We start from the raw sequence: 23,984 nt of genomic DNA, 5'->3' as shown, positions 1-23,984 counted from the left end.
AAATCAAGACCCCACAATAAGCAACACAAGTCAATCTTTATTGAAAACTGAAGTATTAATACATAACAATTCTTGTTACAATAAACGTGCTTTTAAGAATTTAAATCTGAGCTCATCTACTCATTGAATTGCATAAAAATAAAAAAAAAAAAGTATGAATTTCCACAATTGAACTGGCTCAGAATGGATTCTCCACTCTTTGTGTTGATGCAATAGTTCAATGCAGGAGTGAGTGATGCCTTAAAACTTATGTTGGAAGACAACATTGACCTAAACTTAAAAAAAAAAAAAAAAAAAAAAAAAAAAAGTACCAATACAACTGTTCGTAAGACAGTTTTAAAAAAAGTCATAAAAAGGAAACCTGTGTCTATTTCATAACAAACATGGAGAACTATTACTGGGGCCTCTTGTACTTCCATTGCATGCACTCACTTTTCCAAGTCTTAGACATGAGGGCAGCCAATAATAGCATTACAATTTAAAAAAACAAAACCAAAAACAAAACAAAAGAACACAACACTAACAAATCCATTCTACTTATAACAAGTCTGTACAGCAGCCAGCTAAAAAAGCTTTCCCAGTTTGCCTGCTAAGTGCCCAAAAGTCACAACAGTTTCGAAAAGTCATGTTTACTTTCTTGATGTTGAAACTTCAGAGCCCATAAATTGTTTAGATTTTATTTTTTAAATCACAAATGGACCCTTATGACCTCTGGAATTAGATGTTTAAGTGTTGTATTCAACATACAAAAGAAAAGGTTTCCTCTTCCCCAGATAAACGCTGTTCCTCTTCCTTCTCTTCCCTCTGCAAAACACACCTTACTTTCTCTCAACATGCCCCCTAAACAGAGGTGCACACAGACTGCTGAAAGAGTCCTCACTACTTCTGAAAGATCTTTATCCTTTGTGAGACTTGATACACAAAACAATTCTAACTTTGCTGCAGTTGTTCCTTTTAATTAGCATTTACCTCATCAAATCTTAGGGTTTCTGCAAGAAGCTTAGAGTTGATATAGTATTAGAAAGCTAACACTTTATAGGAGAAACAACCTTAATGAGCTTAAATCTTTATGTCTTTTGAACAAGTGTTCACAAACATTTCAACATGAGGATTAATCGATTGCTTTTGATCCTCTGCAACTGCTAAGGTCAGCCAGTGACACCTGCTGGAGAAGACTGGACATGGATCATGCCTATTTCCTACCAACTACAGCACAAACCACATCCTGGGCAACTGCAAATTACAATTTCACAACTACAGCATCCATCTGTCCTCTTTCCCCCGAGTTCCAGCTGAAGCATTACTATTTTTCATGTTCCAAACACGGGAGTTTCACATACATGGTATTCACTATTCTCTGGTATGACTCTAAGCCTAGAGTTAAGTGGTGGTATCGGATTGCTGTGCTTACCTATTCAAGCAAAAATATGTTCTAAACCCAAATGAATGGTGTATAATACTGTGCTTAAGCACTGGGGAGTGATTCCAAGCTAACTCTGACCATTTCTTGCTCAGATACCTTAAGAAGCTACTACCCAAGTAGAAGTGAAGCCTGAACACTCCATGAAGAGTAGTCAACATTGAGTACCCTAGTATACAACTCTGTACCATGAAATATCCTCAGACAACACTAAGACATTGTGGTACTTACAGTTTCTTTTTGTTTGTTTGTTTGTTTTTTTTGTTTTTTTTTTTTTTCCTCCAGTGGATGAAGTGATATGAGGAAGGACTTCAACTACAATAAAGGTGTTTTGTTTTTTTTTCCATCTATCACTGCATCTAAGCATTTTACTTGCATAGTACACTCAAAAAGAAGCTTTCATCAACAGCATTCCTGTACGTCTCCTAGAAACTTCAAACAGGAGATGGTTACAACAAGCATAGGCAAGATCTAGTAGTAAGCTCTCTGTTCTCCTTATCGTTCGGTTAATAACCACCACACCACTGACTAGGGCTACAAGTTGTAGGTGCCAATTACTAGCCATTTTTATTTTGCTGCTGCTACATTTAAAAGACATTTTCATCAGTTATTACTGACATAGGGAATACCTCAGTCTTTAAAAAATACTTTATCTAAATTCAACACCTGAAATTTGAATAAAAAAAAAACAAAAAAAAATACTATCTTGGACTTCTCTCTGTTATTGCTGCAAGTTATCTTCAGTTCCAGGTTTAAAGTAGTACTTTTTTTATTCATATAAAGCTGCCATAAAAGTGTTTTTTTTTTGTTGTTTTTTAAAGAGAAGCTTGATCTGAAATGTCTCTACTGCACTAGCTCTTTTCATTTTCCAAGGAGCTCTAGTGCAAACACATACTGCGTATTTATTAATAAAGGAATTCTAAATAGGGAATGTTATATAAAAAGCAGGAGAGAATGTTTCGTAAGACCCTCACTGTGTAAACGCCTATTTAACGTTGTACAATTTCCCCCGCCGCAGTTTTATATCCATGCTTTCTACTATTTGCAACAAAATACCATTAAGATAGTTATATATACACATATTCCCCTCCCATTCCCCCCGCCCAGCCCCCCGCACTGTGCTTTTGGTTAATTCCCATATCAAACTACTGGAGACATGCTCCACCCTCCCAGCAGACTGTAACTGATCAAAACTGGAAGGTGTGGTACCTTTTTTAAAAAAAAGGCAAAGTTTCCCCCTTGTGGATGAATCCCGTAATGCAACTTAGAAAAAAAAGTGCTCAAGTAAGTGAGACTGCCCAAATGTTATGGAGTATTATACAGAGACCACTTCCAAGATGACATTTAGGAATCTGAAGTTAGAGCAAATATACAGGATGTTATATTAATTCCTTAGCTATTTATCTAATGCAGCATTCATGAAAAGTTCTCTCCTAGGATTTTCAAAGCTTTAATTTATAGGGTGATGAGACAGGAGACAGCAAAGCTTTGAGCTTGTTCTTTATAGCTTCTCCCCAATATAGCACTGGTTCACACCTCAACTTTGTTAAAATCATGCTAAGACAACAAAAATGTCACACTCTACTAGCTAAACTGAACAAATGGCCTGTGTTAATGTTCACTGTACTCTCTGGCACACCTGACTAATCAAAGCTGCAAACCTACAACACAAATGGAATTGTTAAACAGACTTGACCAAAGCAGTACAGATTCAAATGGGTTGTCTGGGGGTAATTTTCTGCTCCATATAAAAACATATGGAAGTCCCTAAGCTGCTCTAAGTGCTCATGAGTAAGGTTTAAAGTACTTATTTCAACAACATCATTTATGTTAAAGGCATTAGAAATAAGGGGGCTGTCCACTGGCAGTCATTCTTGCAAAATAATCCTAAATTTTATAAAACAAAAGGAAAAAAAGTTTTAAAAAATAATGGAGAGTGCTTACTGTAAAAAATAAAGTTACTGAAGGCTCTACCCACCGACGGATTATCTGGTTCACAAGCATCCCACCAGGGCAAAGTACTGGAATGGAAGCATTAAATCAGCACTGATGTTACCCTGATGTACCCGCCAAGTCTGTAGAGGAGCAGAACACCCCAGAAAAAAAATAACTAGATACAGAACTTATAAAAAAAAATAAAAAATCATTTCTGAATGGAAATTAACCTACAGGAACAATACAGCCTGATACACCTCTGTGTAAACGCTTAGTAGGGAATAACATTTTATAACCATTTACTGCATAATTTATTGCAGGCAGAATGTCTCCAAAACAAAATCTCATCTTTCCGGAATCATAAGCAGGTTTAAGAAAAACCTTAATTTTATGTGCAACATTCAAATTAAAAAATTTAAAATCTTCCCCATAAGAATTTTGGAATACAAATGGGTTCTAAGGCTAGCCCTTTATCACAACAGCATTTTTTGAGGTACTTTTTAAAAAAATTGAAATTGCAAGAAAGAATATCAGAAATGACTCATTGCAATGAAATTGCTAATCTGCAGTCAGTCTTATTTTACATGCTTCCAAGTGCAATTTAGGAAGTAAAAAAAAAAAAAAAAAAAAAAAAAAAAACACTAAGAAAATACATCAAAATGCTGTAACCACTGAATGGCTCCTACTTCAATAACAAATATTTTCAGGAAAAAAATGAATTATCTGAAACCTCTATATTCTGGTAGCCCTATTACAGCATATCTACAGTCCATACTGCAAGTAGCTAACAAGGAAGTTGTGTTAAAATGATTTGTTCCCCTTTAACATACTCAGGCACACAAGCTTTCCTCGGGACAACATGCAGCTGAACTCCTCCTGTTTGTAGTAAAAAGATCTAGCATTTCTTAAATTTCAGGAAAGCAAGCTGGGTCAACTGCACATAAGTTTTTAACTGACTACAACATTGTTTAGGAAAAACAACACATATTTCCTGAACTGAGAACTAGAAGAAAGTGTTTTTCTATCAGCTTGTGTGGCAGTCTCACTTTAACACATCTTGCATCATATGAAAGATAGTACTGGATATGTATCTCCCCAGGACATGCAATTTGTTATGCAGGTGATGTCACCTCCTACTATTCCCAATAGCAAGTTTTGCCTCAAGGAAGTTTGCTCTATTTACTGGCACACACAGCATTACCTTTATCATTTCATTCTGATCCTTAAAAACATTTGTATAACACTGAATTCATATAATGAAAGTGAAAAGGTATGAAGTAAACTAATTGTGTGTGGGATTTCTACAGCTTTTCCAGCTTTTATTCTAGTCACTCCAATTTCGTAGTTGAATTTGAAAAGAATATATCACTAAAAAAAAGTGCCCCTTTTAAACTGGCAATTCCATCAACCCCAAAAAGGTTGAAGCACTATCTAATGTATCTTATGGTGGTCTACAAAGAAACTCACTTTCATGATTCTACCTTTTAAGACCCTGCATACATTACAACAGTGCATTAGTGATACAAGTTGTAAAATACTTCTCGGTTCCTTTGGATTTGCATATGATGGTTTTTGCATCAGTCACTGCAGGTAGATTGAGCAAGCTTTGTTTTTGTGTTTTAACATGCATTTGACTAGATATGGATCAGAATAAATTTATACTCCCTTTTTATCATTATAATTAGCTAAAAAATTGCAAGACAGTCCACAAAACAGGATTTGCTTTAAGACTAACTGCTGGAGTTCCAAGATGTAAGATATGCAGCACTGGAAAATCTTCAGTGATCAGGAATTAGTAGTGTTTAGCCAAGTGTTGAAAGCATTCAGAAGAAAAGTCCTGGTTGGAGGCATGAGGGCTTCAGCACCAACTTTTAAACCTCAATTTCTTGATTGCATATCTCCCATCTTCAACCCTACATTAAGAAAAAAAGCAGGAAAGATGCTCAATTATGTGAAATACAATTTGAGTGTGGTAAAACATTCCAGTATTGCATGCACTGCAGTCACCATAAATACACAACACAAAATTAAGTATTACATTAGTGCTACCCCAGTCATTATCCACTAGAATCTATAGGCTTCTAATTTAAGACGCCATTACATTTATTTTCTCCCATCATCTTTCATTCCAGCTTTCTATTGTCCTTAATAGTTTTGTCTAAGTAGAAGGTGTAATATTAAGAAGTTGTTTAATGTCCAATTAAAATACCAGCAGTCATTAATTTAGACAAACTCTTACTTTTTATACTCATGTAATAAGACATTCTTGGATGAAACGAGCTTTTGTGTCAAACATTTCAGATCTGCATACTTCTATATAGCATCACAGCAAAGTGAAACACGGACATTCCACTACTAACTCAAAGGGCAGTCACTTCACAGAATCAGCGTTAGGAATTAGAAGGGACCATGACAGATCACCTACTCCAATCCCCCTGCCGGAGGAGGAATACCTGGATCACATCACACAGGAACACATCCAGCTGCTCACCAGTACCCCCAGGTCCCTTTCCCTTTTGCTGCTCTCCAGCAGGGCAGTCCCCAACTTATACTGCTGTCTGGGGTTGTTCTTGCCCAGATGGAGGACTCTACACTTGCCCTCATTATGTATCATTACACGTCTCCCCACCCAATTCTCCAACTTCTCAAGGTGCCACTGGATGGCAGCACGGCCATAAAACTAAAAAAAAACAAACCATAAACTAAACTGATTACAAGTGAAAAGTTCAAGTTGGTCTGACAAGTACCTGATTTCAAATTAAGCTGTTGTCTCAAAGAAACAGGAGCAAATATGAGCAACCCCAAAACATTAAGCTTGCTGTCAGTTTGACACACATTACATTCCCCAAATCCCACCTTATTACAGATTTCAAAATTAGCTTCCTTCGCTCAAAGCCCATGATCTAACTTACGGTCTGTATCAGAACTACTCTTTCCGTGGTGACTGCAAGAAGCGTGAGCTGAAGCGTAACACAAACAGGGTGAGTATATGAAGTTAACTCAAGATTACCTATTTTTTTCAGCAGTCTGTGGGAAAGACTCACCTTCACAGCAAGGCAAAACATTTATCTTGCCTTACATATTTAGCCAATCCCTAATAAACGACCAAGTCACACATATTGCTCTGTTCAGGGATCACAGTACTGCTGAATTCAGCAATTACCAAAGACTCAAAAATATTAAAATACATGGGCCTAAATGCATTCAGTAAGGCAAACTTGAGGCTCATCGTTTTGTATTCCACAATCATGCAGCATGAAAATCTAAGTAGTTTCCTAAGATACAGACCACTGAAGAAGTCCCACTAGCTTTCTCTCTTTTGCAGAAAACAGTACTACATAAGCAAAAATTTGTGCATTCTAACTCTATTAAAATAGTGTAGAAGTACCCCAGATTGCTTACCTTCTGAAAAATCTCCCCAAAAGAACTGCAGTGCTGGTATTTATTAATAAATAAAAATAATAAGGATTAATTGCTTTCAGTCAAAATCAGTAACTTACACTGACTGCCAGGATGATCACCACTGTGGGGGCACATAACTATAGGTTGGTGTGCCTGGAGCCCGGTATGTGGGCATAGTAACTGGATGAGGGGCTACTGGAGTTGGGGAATGAGTTGTCAACAAAGTACCTAGGATGAAGAGAACATTTTTTTTTTTAGTAAGCACAAAGTATAGGAAAAAAAATACAAGCAGAGTTAATTAAAAAATATAGCTTGCTCATCTTCTGATTTAAAATTATCAGCATCATTTTGCACTCCAGCCCTAATCTTCCTTCAAATACTTAAGCACAACAATTATTTTGATATTTAATCCAATGTAAAGATACTCATTAGTCCAAAACAGCTCTAGCAGAAACCCTGCAACATAAGCATATTGTTCACTGGAAAACTTTTTCCCACAGCAGGCTTTACATGCCAAAAGAATACTTGATAGTAGAGATAACTTGACTGAAAAATCAGAATAAATTAGTCGTCGTTTACATTACTACAGAAACAGGTTTTTACAGACTAAGGGAGTTCAGAAACAGTCTGAGATGCCAGGATCTTAACAGCCTTACTCTGTAGTGCTTGTACAAAGAGTAACAAACACCTGGCATAAGCCTGCCCACACGCAAAACTGAAACAAACTCTGAAGTTAATTCAGTTTGTGACACACTGCTTCCCTTGATTTGAGATTCCTCAAATTAAATAAGTTTGATAAGGCCAGAATCTGAAAACAAACTCATGGTGCCCATTTTTTAAATGACTGAACTTCATGTCATTTGAGTGAATGTGGACACTTAGTGAGTTGAAAAGCACTGAGTAACAACACCCCCTCAGTGAACAAGCACATAAGAGTCTAGATGTTGGTTAAAAAACATCTTCTCCAAAGCGCTAGAGCTAGAAGAATGTGCCATTAGGCAGCAGACATCCCTAACCATTGCCTATGACAGAGGACCTGTATGCAGTGCAAACACAATGTTATATTTCAACATACAAAGAAGATCAGCAAAGTAAGGGTAGGCTGAGAACATAGTTTTGCTCAGCCTTTAGAGGTTGCTGTCTTCTACTAGGTAAAAAGAAGAAGAAATCAGACTCTACACATCAAGACAAGCAAAAGATGTAAGAAGATATGAAATTACATACATATGTAAAGAACAACCCTTTTACCATAATACTAGTATCAGAAATAATAGTAATATCTCCATCCTTAAGAGGTGGTCAAAATATCACTGGACAAGTAAGCAACCTGATCAAGCAGGACCCAGTTTGAAGACACTGGCCCGGATGACCTACAGAAGTCCCTTCTAATCATAGCAATTTGGTGGTTCTGTGTAGCATGTCCCTGGCATCACATTTTTGTAATGCAGCAACGTTCTGCCTCAACTGAAGGAGAGCTTCATCAAGAAAACACCAGGGTTTTAAGTCCACATACCTGCTGACATTGCCATAGTAGTCCCAGCCACCATCCCCATAGTCACACCATTTCCTCTTGGTGGCGGAATAGGAGCAGGATACATAGTTGCTGGCATGCCATTAGGCTGCACAACTGTGGTGTGGTGAATTACGTGGGGTGGTGCTGCATATAAAGGCTGTGTGTAGTAAGTGCCTTGCTGTTGAGAAAAAAATAAATCGAGCAATTATTGTGTATCTGGTGAGGAAAATAAGTGTTACCTTCTTTCATGAAAGTATCAAAACACAAAAGCTTTATTAAAAAAAATGCAATAGGTTTACAGAGTAGAAGCTAGAATACTCATTTCAGTTATTTCAATTCTGCTACACTTGCAAACTTGGTAACATTTAGTCCCTTGTTTTAAGGCATTACTGTAACATTTAATAGCAGAGACCACCAAAGCTCTTCAATCCTGACCATACCTTCTGCAGTAAGGTCTCATTCTTCATTCATTCTCTTTGTTTCACATCTTTTCATAAATTAATCCGTAACAGAACTTCTCATTCTTTCACAACTTTTTATTCAACTTTTTTCAATTAAAGAACCAAAGGTTTTTAACAAATCCAAATACACTAAGCAGACTGGATAAACCCTGTTAGATGCTCATTAATCCCTTCCAACTACTGTGCATGTGCCAAGCCAAATTTCCTTTACAGAAAAAAGCACCTACTTTTCTCCTAATAGCATTTTGTTGAAGTGTCTTTATTCTACCATTTCTAGTAGTTCAACACTTTGCCTGCTGAAATAGTCCCAACAATTTTCAGTAGTTTTTAAATAGATTTGTTAACTCCTTGAATCATAACAAGAGTCTTCCTAAAAAAAAAGATTAATGTAAACTTATGACAATTTTTGACAAAATGAAGTCATGATGCGGTAGTTACAACTTCCAGCACTCATTTTTAAAACTACTCAATCCAGTCTCTCTTCAAGGACTTAACATTTCATCACAGAGCACAGAGCAACTGTCACATAAGAAGGAACATAAAGGTGGTGTAACCATCACTTAAGACGGAACACTAAATTACTGCATTAAAAATCCTCACTGTTGTCAACTGAAAATTCTCTCCAATCATGAAGGAATAAATGCAAAGTAAAGGTTACAGTTCAACCAGGCAGTACAACGTAAACAAAACACTATCCAAACAGACATAAGACAGGTTTTTTTGTTTTTTTTTTTAGGTTTTGTTCATTTACCTGTGCATATGGATTCTGCTGTGGATAGGCACTTCGAACTGGGTACACAGCAGTCTGATAGGGATTCGGTGACGAAGAATATGGCGGGACTGCACCGCTGGTAGGTGAACAAGATACTTTATATGGGGTGCCTGGTGTATAACCTGAAACAAAGGTAAATCTGCATTAAGAATATGAAAAACAAGTGTCAGTACACTGCTTGTGAAGTTGAGGGTAACAATTTTCTTACTTTCTGAACTCCTTAACCTTCACATGAGTATTCAGTAGCCTAGCCTCAATACCCACACACAAGTTATATCTTCTATACACTACTAGTAGCAGTCTGTTTGTAACACTCGACTGTTTCAACTAAGAATGCAGAGCTACTGTATTTTTGCACCAACTTGCTTTTCAAGTCACTGGATATTGGATAAAAATGTGGATTTGGATTTCAGCAGTAGCATCACTGTTAAACCCTTGGATTCAGCGTATCAGACAGCATTCAGACAGGTTCTCAACACACTCCAAATTGTACTGGCAGATGATAATGGGTGGCTAACATGCATTTACCTTCCGTAGAACATGAAACAGCACCAGAATAACAATATAAAATACCAGAATCTTGTAAAGAGCCCAAGATGGCTCTTCTCTCTGAAAACAGAACTGGCACACAATCTTTAACATCCACTTCAACTAACCTTAACCCGTATTTGCTGATATTTTCTGAACTGACTAAGGTAAGTATGAAAGACCATACCATTACAATATAAACACTAATTCACTGCAGCTGCAAATTAGACTTCAAAGGTACTTGAGTATCTTTAAATCTACTTCTGGTGTATTTTAGATAGAGACATACCCTTAATAATCACTTAAAATTAATTTTATACATTACGAGATGACAGATGCCATCAGAAGGATTTTTTCACTCCTATTAGAAGAGCCCCAGAGCCAGTCTGTGTTGTACACTAGAACTGCTCCGTTTTCACAGGGATAAGTAGTAACTGCTGGCTCATACCCTACCTAAAAACAGGTGGGTTTTCTGTAACTCCTTCAGCCCTCACCAGAGGCACTGTCTCCAGATAACAGTGTCAGGGCCTGACGCAGGATGGAGGATAGCTGTGAAAAGGACCGCAGCTGTCACAATGTGCTGCACATTACTATCCCAAGATCACACCATGATTTAACAGCCAGAGCAGGAATACAAATATGCTAGCAGCAGCATCCAGCGGCAATGACATTTAGGATAGTAAACAAGAGCCCTGGCCTATTCCAAGAAAGTGCCCGTGCTATGCTGAAAAGATCAGAATCAGGATCACAAGATCTCAGGTCTCATGCAGGCCCACCCTGCCAGAAAACGCAACATGCATAGAAAAGATTTCTGTTTACTTGGAATTGTACTAACTAGTACTAAGACAACACGAAGAAGAAATACCACTTGCTAATTACAGAAAAAAATGAGACTACCAGAACAGAGAGTAGGTCAGCTTTAAAAACTGTGTCTGGAATGTGCTGGCTTTGATACAGAGAACAGATCAGAAGCCACGCAGCATACACACAACACTGGTATTTGCGTCGTGAAAAAAACAGGCTGCGCAGACAGCACGATCACAGGTGACCTTCATTCTTCTTGCAGAAGTCAAAATACTGGACACAAAGCATCACTACTGAACTACAACTACATCTACAGGCAAGCCACTCTCAATCTAAAAACCCTCCAAAACACCTGTACAGGCAGTTTAACTTTCACTATTCTTGCAAAGTGGTACAAGGGTATTCCGCCTTCCCACTTCATTTTTTTCTCCCTTTCAGGGACCAGAGACCTTAAAAGTAAAACACATGGTTATACAAATACGCAGAAATTTAAGACAGACACCTGTAAAAAAAAAAAAAAAAAAAAAAAAGTACGCTTTCATGGCACACTCAAATGTTATTGCATGTTGTGAAACTACAAGAGCCTTGATTCTGCAAACAAGCGGTTACGTAAGAAAAATTAAGAAACAAATCCCAGCTGTTAGGACAAAGAACTGAAAGCTGTTTTCTACCTCAATTAGTTCTCCACATTTTGAACTTCAGTTTATCGTTTAAAGAGTAGCTAAGAATTAAAACTACTCTTAGTTCTGAAATAAAAGCTAATTTTCTATTCAACAAGAACAATAAAAACTCTAATAGCATTAACTCTTTGCACATCTTTATTCCTTTTCCATACAAGTGAAAAATTTCTTCATCTTCCTCTGGTACATAGCACAAGATCTATTCTAACACTAGTCAGTGCAAACTAGTCTTACGAAATAATTGTTTCTAACAGGTCAACAATCCTCCCCAGGAAGATTCAGAATCAGTGATTCAAGAAGTAGCTGTAATTTCTTCCTCCCCTTACAGAATCGTAGAATTATCAGGGTTGGAAGAGCCCTCCAAGATCCTCTGGTCCAACCACCCCCCTACCACCAATGTCACCACTGAACCCTGTCCCCAAGCACCACATCCAGCCTTTCCTTGAACACCCCCAGGGACGGGGACTCCACCACCTCCCTGGGCAACCCGTCCCAGTGCCTGACTGCTCTTTCTGAGCAGAAATGTCTCCTCATTTCAACCTGAACCTCCCCTGGCACCACTCGAGGCCATTCCCTCTGGTCCTATCACTGGTTACCGGTGAGCAGAGGCCGACCCCCAGCTCCCCACAGCTTCCTTCCAGGCAGTTGCAGAGAGCAATGAGGTCTCCCCTGAGCCTCCTTTTCTCCGGACCAACCCCCCCCAGCTCCCTCAGCTGCTCCTCACAGCACTTGTGTCCCAGGCCCTTCCCCAGCTTCGCAGCCCTGCTCTGGACACGCTCCAGGGCCTCGATGTCCTTCTGGCAGTGAGGGGCCCAGAGCTGAACCCAGCACTCGAGGTGCAGCCTCAGCAGAGCAGAGCCCAGGGGGACGATCACCTCCCCGGCCCCGCTGGCTGCACTGCTCCTGACACAGCCAGGATGCCGTTGGCCTTCTTGGCCACCTGGGCACACTGCTGGCTTGTGTTCAGGCGAGCATCCATCAGCACTTCCAGATTCCTTCCCTCTGCACAGCTTCCCAGCCACTCTGCCCCCAGCCTGTAGCGCTGCAGTGTCATCTGCAAACTTACTGAGGGTGCACTCACTTCCCTCACCCAGTCGTCAGTAAGAATATTAAAGAGGCTGGGCCCCAACACCGACCCCTGGGGAACACCACAGGTGACAGTCACCAGCTGGATTTCACTCCATTCACCACCACTTTCTGGGCCTAGCCACCCAGCACGTTTTTAATCCAGCACAGAGTGTGCCTGTCCAAGCCATGGGCTGCCAGCTCCATTCAAAAGCAAAAACTGCAAGAGGATTTGCAAACTGCAACCAGTAATAAGACTGTAACTGCCTCCACTTACGATCAAAAATCACAGCTTATCATCAGCATAGCTATAGGAATCACGATGATGTATACAACGGAGCACAGAAGGCACAAACACATCACTAAGTTAATCTCTGCCATAAAATGGAAATGATACAGACTGGTAATAAAAGCCTACACAAGGTTTTGATTCCCATGCTAACAGGTATGTCCCCAATGCGAACTGCTCTCCCCTGAACTCCACTCCTGAAAAATTAAGCAATCCAGTGCACATGCAATCAAGCTCCTCTAGATCTGAGATTTGCGCACAGGCAATACCATACCCAAAGGGCAGATTTTTTTGAATTACTTGAGCTTACAACACCTATCTGCTTTCCTCCCTTAAATTTGTGATTGAAGACAAGCCGAAACCAGTTCTGCACTTGCCTTGCCTCTACGCAAAAAAAAAATAAGAACAGACACACAGATTGTACCAACAAAAATAAGAAGGCTCTGCAGACAGACCTTTCAGATTACTTACTCTCTCTTGCCCTCAGTAATTACTGCCCCACCCTTGTAAAAAATCAAAACAGCAACTTACAGCCTGCAAAGAGATAAGTTTCTAAGGACTAACATCAGTCCTCCTTGTCATACAGAGTCTGATTGTAAATAAATAGATTCTGTTTTCCTTTGTGGTGTACAACAATCATGTTTTCCTTCACCACAAGGTATCCGGGACTCGAACGTACAGTTGAGTGCGAGATTAAGATTCAGGACTTACTGGAGTCTCCTGGTAGTTAATGAAATGCCACACATTTCAAACACTGAATTTCAGTACTGCTAGCACACTTCCACAACGTAAATTTCACAATGTTAAGTAGCATCCTTTCCTATCCTTGCATAAGTTATGCAAGGGCATTCAGGGACAAACCTGGATATGTGCACGCGTTATCTCCGAAAAATTAGCATAACACACGCAAGTGAAAGTTTTTGAAGATGGTCCAAATCTTTGTTAACAAAGCAATGTAAGGATTTCCTTAGTACGCAATAATGACATAGAGAATACCGTTCTATCAAATACGCGCCTCTGGTTTAAGTACAGATTAAATAGTACCCAGTTCCATTTTGTTTCAAACATTAGCACATCAAAATCATCTTCTATTAGTGACAACAGAACTACATGAAAACAACTTAGATGAGTCCTTTCGTTCTTCCATCTCCCTTCTCCTAGGCTCATAACGTTCCCTTTCTCTTAACTAACAAGCATGCAAGTGTAGTTACCTAAATCATTCCCCAATATCCACTACAGACAAAAGGGTTTTTAACCAGCAGCCAGGATCTTCCAGGCTATCAGTTTCTGCAACACAACTCTAAGATCAGAAAGAATGCAGTAAGCTGAATGTGGAAAGAATATGATTAAAAAAAAAAAAAAAAAAAAAGAACTGGTTTTGAAAATCAACAACAAAACAAACAAACAGAACATTTAACAGACAAGGATCTGGAAAGAAGCAGTAGGATGCAAAGCACACAGAGTCCAGAAGGAAACAGTGAAGGAAAATGCAATGTATTTTGTAAGCATCAACCTGAAATACAGAAACAATGACTAAGAACTCAGCTTTTCCCTTCTCTGAAGGTGAAAGCAGTATGACACGTCTTAAAACAAGATTATACTCATTTTAATTTCTCAGGTGATTTCTTATGAGTCACATTTAAAGTACTGTAAAACTTATCTCACTGTGTTATTGTTAGCACCAACAGCATTTCCTTATTCTTGGTTCTAATAACTTCTAAACTTCAAGTTATTTTTTAAACATACCCATTACACATACCTGTCTGGAAGGTAGGATTCGCTCCAGGATACATATTAGGGGAATAGGCAGGAGCAGCCGCTGCATAGCCCATTGGGAAGCCAGCTAGAAGAAAGAACATGTTGAAGTTATTTTTTTTTATTATTGACTGACTGCCAAGTCTACCTACAACTTTATTCTTCCTGTACATCCTTTAATTGAGATGAGCAAGCAGATGGCCTTCAGTCACACTTTTCAAGTAGAATACCAGGCTCTTCTCCCAGGCCACCTGAAGCTGAATGCTAGCTGAAGGGGGCAGCCAAGGGGTCACAAGTGCCATTCTCCCTTACATCACTGTTTCAGCGTACCTTGATGTTGTCCAAAAAACTCTTATGTTAGTCAGACAGCAAAGTTTTGTGCAACTATCCAAAACTCTCAAATTTTTATGATCCAATGAAGAGATACATCTGGCAGAAATCTCTTTTTCACAGAAGTAATGAAATCGCTCAAAGTCAGAGCAACTCTGACTTTCCAGGTTAGAGAGATCACAAGTAAAAAGTACAAAGCAACCTTAAGCAATTCAAAACGCGTGTTATATTCCATACAGATTTGTTACTACACTAAGGTATTAAGCGTGCCAGTTTAAGCCCTGTATTATGACACTCAACAGTAACAGTAAGTGATTCACTGGGGCAACGGCATAAATGGTAGGTAAACATTTCTACACCAGAATTCAAGAACCACTATGGCTAAACTAACATGATATACTGGTCTATACTTAATATCAACACAAAGTTTACAACATCTACAGATAAAAAGCAGTGACTATTCACCTCATCACCCTCAGGCTTAAAGCTGATAGGTCTAAAATGCTACTTGGATTTGAATGATTTCTATTTTCCCATAAATCCCAGAGACTTTATCAATTACTCCTAAAAACAAACAAACAAAAAAAAATAACTTCTTAACTTGGGACTATAAATCTACATATCCTAACTCCACTCCGTAAAACACTCTGCAAACATATCACAAAAATTGTCACATACAATTACTCTTATCCATATTGACTGCCTAAGAAAAGCATTTTTGTCTTGGATTTTAAGCCTAATAACACACCCAAGTCATAACAACTTTTCAGAGTATACCTAGCTTGGAAGTTTTCAAATTTACAACCTCCTAGTAAAAGGTTTTCATACAGTTCTACACCTTACTAAACTGACGTCACGTCTGCAACACCATTTGTTGTCCAAGTTTTTGGTTCTCCATCCTTTCTTCACAGGCTTAGCTCCACAAATCAGAGCACTCTGAGCTGCTCAATAAACACATAATTTACATAAAGTGCAACTATGCCAAAACTATGTAAACTATGTCAAAACTATGTTAACTATGCCAAAACTATGTAAACTATGTCAGGCAGCAGTTTTAACATCTAGAAAGAACTTTCATCCCCATGAGAACATTTGGATATTGATTCCTTGCTACTGTAAATTCATCCAACAACCTCAGATAGGTGTAGTACAATATAAATAGCCATTACATATGCAAGAGCTTTACAAACACAGTGCCTTTAAATAATACATCCCTCCTAGCAATACGCTCATAACTTTCTATTACCATGCAACCCATGTACATTCAATCATCCTGAATAGAAAATCTGTAGTTTCTACAATTGAAGAGGCAAGAAAAGGAGACGTAGCCATGTGACAATTAAAAAAAAATAACCCTAAAATGCAAATTACTATCCATTTTACAGAATGTTTTGTGTTTATCCCATGGCCATTAAGCATGAGCCGGACAGTTCAGTAAACTATATCAGTGTAACAGGGTAGAACTACTTGACGAAGCTAAATTTAAGAATCAACTTTCTGTAAACTGACTGAATTCTGTAGGTAAGAATTTTGAGCCAACAGCTTGAAGCACAGCACTTAAGGCACTTTTATAATGACTTGACTTACATTCCGTGTTTTTTAGTTATGACAGTTTACAACCATGCAGAGACTGACAAATAGACATACAAAAACACAATTATGAGTATCTGCACCAAATAAGAAATAAGTTGTAATGTTATTTAAACTGCCATTTACAAATCTGCAACAGTAGATTTTCCTACGTAAAATGAAATACTACTTAGATCAGACTAAATGACAACTTCAAAGCAACACATAAATGGTTACAAGTACAAACGAAACCCTGGTTAATGTAAATCTGCATTTAGAAAATGAATATAGATTAAAAAAAAAAAAAAAAAGTAGCATTTCTGTAATTTGTAATAATTTTTATAATGGTAAAGAAATCCTCGAAAGATCAATTACAAATATACAGATAAGGGTACTGTAACTGACATTAATCAATAAACCAGTGGTGCTTGCCTTACTATAAAAGTACTCTAGCCCATGTAGCTGATTAAAGATAAGTTACAGAGAAGGTGACCATCCTGCAAGACATATAGTTACACAGCATCAGCTCAACAATTGATTACTGCACCAAGCCCACTCATAAGTGACTATTTCTTGATTACAGAGAAAAATATAACTCAAGTTTATTTAAAAAAAAAAAAAAAAAAAAAGTGACTTACCTGGATAACCAATTCCTTTGGCATTTGCATAGGGAACCCCAGAAGAACCAGGGCTATACACAGGATTCATGATTTCAGTAGCTGTATAAGGAAAAAAAGAAAAAAAAAAAAAAAACACTTATTTACTTATGTACAGGGGAAGTTTGAAATCTCAGCACCCAAAATGTACTTGGAAATGGAGGAAAGCGTATTGGGAGGAAGAAACAGAAAAAAAAAGCAGCAATTGCGCTGCTTATATCAGCATTAAAACTGTAGCTACAAGTAAGACAATCATTGCAGAATTAAGTTTCAAAGCATCAGGAACTCTCACTCAGCTAGACAATCTCTCGAATTAAACATTCCCTGTTGCAGAGGATGCTTTCAAAGTATTTCCATCTCCCTTAAAGCTCCCCTGTGGCGCACAAGTCCATAACACACTGTAGGAGCTCAAACTCTCCTGGACTTCTCTGTCAGTCATCTATTGTCCATGAGCCAGCTACCACCTCTCGATGTTGGTTTCCTCGTATTTCCTTTCCTGAGGCATCTAGCCAAGGGATACAAATACTGGTGTCTATTACTACTGGCACTCCAAGCCAAGGACTCCAATCCTTTACCAGCACTAAATTCATCCACTGTCAGCAGCCTAGGTATTAGAGAAGTGGAACAAGACCTTCTATAACTTGACAGCTATCTCTCTCAAATTTATTTACTTTGTTTACTTGCAAAGATCTTCAGAGCACATAACAAATGTGCATCAAGCCATTGCTGAATTGGGTGTTCACACACCGAAAAGGCACCTGTCATCAGCATCACAGGCATAAAACTAAACCCACAGTTTTAACACAGACCTTGTACGTAAAAGCCAAGGAAAGTAAAATGATGCTTAAGATGCTTCTTAAGATTTTCTAGTAAGGCTGTGTACTTCTAGGAAAATAAATTACTGCATGAGAGCTCACAAGGATGCCCATCATGTGCCTCTATTAAGAGTACTGTTTGCAACTACTGTTCTAAAATTTTACCAACAAAACACGTATTTTAACCCAATTATCTTCAATCCTCTGATTTTCTGCAAGTATTTACAGATTTACAATTTCTCTCCCTGTAAGTGCCAGCTTTTCACTCCAAGCAGCCTCTGATGTCAAGACAGGAGCGCACATTGACACCAGACTATGAGCTGCACAGTCTCACTTGCAGAGCTGCATGCTATGAATTGTGCTGCTTAACAATTTTGTAAATAAAGTTTATGAAGCAAAATAAACTTCAGAATTATGCTTTCAACTGTTTAGTTACAGACCATGCTATGGTAGGAGTCTGTGTTAAGTCTCTCACTGTGGCTGCCCTGATAAACCCACATTAAGTAGCTACATAAACACAAGGAGCTTGCTTTCCAAAATGAAAAGCACTATGGCAAGAGTTTTAGCAGTACGTAATAGACAAAGGAAAAAATGTGCAAAATTAGGAAATTGGAAAGTAAATGCCTATGGGACGTTTCTTACCGAGTTTCACAAAAAACTCAACCTCCACGTTAAGAGAATTACAACTGTTTCTCAGACTGCCCGTTAGCAACACTAAGTAACTCAAATAGAATTGCTTTCATTTTTCCAGCTTCACACCAAATTACTGTATAATAGTATTGTATCAAAATGATACAATATATTAAAAATGAGTTAAAAACTAAACAACCTGCTGTCTACATCACTTAATACCAAGGGAGTTCCCCTGGACAGTGCATTTCGATCACTGGACCAACATGAAAATGCAGTTTGACACAAATCCCTTTGGAAATGCTCTAGAGCAAAGCAGTCTTCAAGTGTAAAGCATTATTTTCCACTGAAGCACACAAAAGTATTAAATCTGCTGTAGCTTCACTAACAGGCATATTGTGCTGGTATAATATATCACTGTGGCAAGATTGCTCTCTCCCCTCACTCCCACCCAGCCCGCTTTCTTTTGCGTATCATCCTTTCTAGATAAGGACTCTCATTTACTCAAAATTTTCCAGTCTGTTTCCTTGCTCTCCCTGTACGTGCCACTCGTTTGCATCTTTGTTCCTCTTTCTGTGTTGAATTTGTCAGACTTTTGCCTCTGAACTCACATGGGAGGTTCAACCTTCAATCCAGTCCCAACATTTCCAAATTGGGGGATACATCTTAAGGGAAGTGGATAATGCCTTCCACTTAAAACTAAATAGCACTCTCTGGCAAACCCATATCCCTACAAATATCTCCCTGCAGTCCTCAGCAATTAGAAGAGATGATCCTGTGAGTCTGCCACCATTCTGAATGACAAGATAAAGCAAGTAATACAAAGGACTGGAGAAAAAAAAAAAAAAAAAAAAAAAACAGCAAAAGCCTTCTGTAGATATTTGGGTAATATAATGAAACAAAAAAACAAACCAACTACTAGATGTATCAGCAGTCAATGACTGCAGAGAACACAAGGACACGCATTCTTGGGGACAACTTAAAGCCATTCAGAGCTTCAGATTTGAAGACAGTGAATGGAAATGGTCAGGCGACTCATCAGACTAGGAAGTGATGATTAAGAGAAAGGAATTCCAGCTAAGAAAGATGAAAAAAACAAACCAAACATGGCATTAAGAGCCTGCAAATTTTTACTGGGAAAACAAACAAACAAACAAAAAACTCATACCTGAAGCTTACAACTGCTCCCTCACCCATCAGCACAGACATGCCATGGGCATGCACCTCATGCAGCTGTACATGTGTATGTGAATTTTACCACTATTGCTTTCACTCATCATTTTTCAGCACTGAAATACAAGTAGACACCCAGCCATGTACAAAAAGTACTCGCAAGTTTCTATAATGCAGACAAAAATTCAGATCCAATTGCAATTAAAAGTAATTATTTTCAGGTCTTCTCTGAAGGGCCCAACATGGGTAAGTATAATTACAGAGTATTACCCAGAGGTTGGGAACATCCCAACCGTACCGTAATTTCACTTGGAAGAACATCTGTGACATGGAAATACGGAACCTCGCAGTCCACTCTTCCGTAATGCTTCAAGTCCACATCAAACGCTAGGGAAACTAGGATAAAGTGAACCCGAAGCAGCGTGGTTTCCAACTTTTTTGTTGGCATCCCCTCCAAAGCATTCTCATGTTAATGCCTATGTAAAGAAGTGTCTGCAGTGCACCGTCTGTATATAAATTGCACGGAGTCAACTCTCTATAAATTACCCACTCACCTAACTCTTTCAGCCAAAGTGAAGGCCATCACGTTTATTAAAGATGCTCTGACTAAAGACTTGGAAAGCATGCTTGGGAAGTGCAAATGCTTCACCTTCCATTCTTGCCAAACAAATTCAGGTTTGACCAAGCCTGCTAAATCTCATCTTGGGGCAGATTCCAGGACGATCAACCTCCTTTTAAATCTATGTTTCAGGAAGTTGAGCACAAAGGCCGACTGCCTCTAGCGCTCCAAACTGGAGATGCTTTTGCGTATCAGCTTTCCTGCTACACTCACAGCAAGTACGTTTCTATGAATTTTTGCTTTTTAAAATTAGTTTATAAAAATGCATGGGAAAAAAAAACACACAGACCAATCAACTACTATAAAACTAACTGCAAGTTTTTTTTCTAACAGACATTTTCTTGCTATTTATTTTTAAAGTCGTGCAGAAAAACTGTTGAAACAAGATCTACTGGTAGGCATTTTCTGCTCATTTTGTCATAATTCCATCACAACCGTTGAATAAGAATCTCTCAAATAAGTAACTAGCCTAACGTACTATGCGTCCATTCATGTTTTCATTCTCAGAAGTTAACTGGACTCACATTAAAACATTTCAGTATTTAACACCTGTCCATCCTTGCATACTTTTTCAATGCTGTTTGCTATGAAACTGTACAAAGGACCCAATTTCCATGTATATACAATTCCTTATTAGGCAAAAAGTGAAATGCCATCGTAGCAATCTTCAATTTTACCCATCTGATTTCTAGTCAAGGCTTAAAGAAGCAAAACGCAACTCCTAGAAGTCCAGTTTTAATCTAAAAATGTCACTTCTGCTGCTGCTAAATAACAAAGAAAATAGTTCAGCACAGTCCTGCTCTTCAAAGAGCTGACAATGACAACTGACTCAGTTGCATTAATGTCTGTCAAGACTTCAGCCACTGAAGTCACAGAATCACCAAATACGGAGTTGGAAGGGGCCCACCAGGACCACCTAGTCCAACTCCTGGCTGCACACAGGGCCACCCAAAACCCCAACCCTACGTCTGAGAACCTTCTCCAAATGCTTCTTGAACTCCAGCAGGCTTGGTGCTGTGACCCTGGGGAGCCTGTCCCAGTGCCCGACCACCTCTGGGTGCAGACCCTTTCCCTAACCCCCAGCCTGACCCTCCCCTGTCCCAGCTCCATGCCGTTCCCTCGGGTCCTGTCGCTGTCCCCAGAGAGCAGAGCTCAGCGCCTGCCCCTCCACTCCCCTCGTGAGGGAGCTGCAGGCCGCCATGAGGCCTCCCCTCAGCCTGCTCTGCTCTGAACAAACCCAGGGCCCTCAGCTGCTCCTCGTACGTCTTCCCCTCTGGGCCCTTCCCCTGCTTTGGAGGCTTCCTTTGGATGCTCTCCTGTGGCACCTGAAACTGCACAAGGTGCTTGAGGTGAGGCTGCAGCAGGTCAAGCAGAGCGGGATGTCTGCTGTGTTCTCTTCCTACCAATCTGAGAAAGCTCAGACATCTGCAAAGGGCTAACTAAGCACCAGTTCAGTGACAGTGAGCGAGCAGGACAAGACAGTGGCAGTACATACTAAGGTTTTTCTCTTCCAGGCTGCGGTCCTACGGTTGACACCTTTGCACAAGTTCACAGGTGAAGGAAAAGACAAAGCTGGGAAGATTGTTTGCACGCATTCCTCCCCTGCTCCACCTACGAGATCTTCTTTCCATAGAGGAGTAAGAATGACATACCTGCAACCATCCCTCTGTAACTACACTTTTTTCAAGACTAAAAAGGAATAAATTAAGACTTCAATCCTTTCTGATCAATAGCATTCTCATCTCTAATTCTATTCTACAAGTGGTTTAGGATTTTTTTTATATTTAATTCTCACTTTTAAATACTGAATAACAGAATTGGAATAACTGTACACTAACAACAGCACTAGTCGTGCCCAGTATCAGCAAGAGCAGATGCCATATGAATACATATTCACGACACAACATAGTTAGCTCCAAAAATCATTTCTTAATAAAACCAAAAAAAAACCAAAAAACTAGACGTAAAACTCAAGATTCTGCAGGCGAACCAACCTCATTTGTACATTAGTGGCATTGTTCTAGTTTTCAAAAAAAATCCCAACATTACCAAAAGCTTTTTACTTGGAGAAAAAACAACACCACCACGCTGACAGAGGAAAAAACAAACAAATGGCCTAGCACTTCTTGAAGGCTGCAATTTCTGTTATTGTTATTGTACAAGAGTGTGACAGTTGCCAGCTCCAATCCTTGTATTTCCAGCACAACTTTGCAACCATGTATTCAAATATTTTTGTTTGGAAGATGCAGAATAATGCAGCTAAACTGTCAATTCCGTGAGGGTGAGAACTTAGCAGTCTGTGTATTGCCAAGATTAGGGTAAGTTCATCGATGATGAGAAGTAAATAAACCTCAAACTGAAAGAGTGGAAACGCAACACACAAAGAACCACATTCGTGACGTTTTGGTTAAATCTGCAAGCGCTGATTCTTGGCAAGTTATCAACCTACAACGCAATTTTGTTTAGTGCCGGTTTATTCCATGTTCCTTTTGGAAAGGAGACGAAGCTGTCACAAGTTCCACAGAACGACGGAATCTCAAAAGGCCCCTTCACTCCTCCTACTTTTCTGACCCGGGAATTACTGCCACAAAAACTCCGCGCCGGGAGCCGCGCACCACACGAGCACGGCGCTGCCAATTCCAACCTCCCGTACCGAAATCGCGTCAGCGCAGCCAGAAAGCCCCGGCAGAGGCGGCGGCACGCAGGGGATAACGGAGCGCCCCGGGCCGGCCTCACCCAGCCCTGCTCAGGCCCAGAGCCGCGCCGCTCGCTGCAGGCCCGTGCGGTTGTTACGGGCAGGCTCCCCGTGCCCCTTCCCCCTCCCCCCTCCCCGAGCTGACGGGACGCGGGGCCCTCCCCGCACCTGCGATGGCGGCGCCGGGGTAGGCCGCGGGGCGGGTGGCGGTCCCGGCGCTGGCACTCACCGGGCTGCGGCGCTGCGAGCTGGGCCCCGGCCGGCGCGGGCGGGCTGCGGGGCGGGGCGCGGCTGCGGGCGGGGCGGGGCGGGGCCGGGAGGGGAGGAAATGGGGGTGGGGGGAGGGGGGAGCTGTGGGGGTGCAGCGGCCGCCGGGCGGCTCCGGCTCCTCCGCGCCCGGCCGCACCGAGCAACTGCGCACCGAGCCTGCCGCGACGTCACTTCCGCGCGGGGGAGGGCACGCAGCGAGCCCCGGGGGCGGAAGCGGCCGTCACGTGCGCGGAAGGGTCCCCCCCGCCCCTCGTGAGGGTGCTGCCCCCGGCACGTGACCTCCTCCTCCTCCTCCTGCCCCGCCGCCATTTGGCTCCGCTCCGTGAGGGGAGCGGGGCAGGCGGCGGGGCCTGTGCTGTGCGCAGCCCACAGCAATGTGTACCTGGCGTTAACACCAGAGAGCTGCTGAACTCGTTTCACTAACATTGCCCCTGCTCAGGGATGTGCAGGACAATTAACGCCCTTTTCTGCCATCCCGCCGTGCGTTAATAAAAAGCTGAGGGGTGTTACTATGCATTACTAAATAGCGTTAAGGACGCCTCTAGTGTAAGTTTTAACTTGTCCCAAAGTGTAAAGTGGAAAATAGTCCATCTGAAACAAAAA

At 40.3% G+C, this 23,984-nt stretch overlaps 1 protein-coding gene across 2 annotated transcripts; it reads right to left on the bottom strand.

The window, feature by feature from the left end:
• Window positions 1-17: 17 nt before the first annotated feature.
• FAM168B (family with sequence similarity 168 member B) lies at window positions 18-23,479 on the bottom strand. Of its 2 annotated transcripts, none has more exons than XM_082767133.1 (7): window positions 23,341-23,479; window positions 17,162-17,242; window positions 14,629-14,712; window positions 9,483-9,625; window positions 8,271-8,448; window positions 6,856-6,985; window positions 18-5,268 (listed from the first exon to the last, which is right to left on the bottom strand). In XM_082767133.1, exons 2-6 carry the CDS (start codon window positions 17,229-17,231, stop codon window positions 6,873-6,875), a joined length of 588 nt encoding a protein of 195 aa, XP_082623259.1. In that variant the 5' UTR covers window positions 17,232-17,242; window positions 23,341-23,479; the 3' UTR covers window positions 18-5,268; window positions 6,856-6,872. The 2 variants fall into 2 exon arrangements, with proteins under 2 accessions (XP_082623259.1, XP_082623260.1); XM_082767134.1 differs by having other exon boundaries at window positions 23,280-23,421.
• Between the last annotated feature and the right edge of the window lie 505 nt (window positions 23,480-23,984).

This window comes from Aythya marila (genome assembly GCF_965140915.1).
Source record: "Aythya marila genome assembly, chromosome: 9".
Taxonomy (NCBI): domain Eukaryota; kingdom Metazoa; phylum Chordata; class Aves; order Anseriformes; family Anatidae; genus Aythya; species Aythya marila.
The sequence above is the reverse complement of the archived record's forward strand: the minus strand, read 5'-3'. Positions and strand labels throughout refer to the sequence as shown.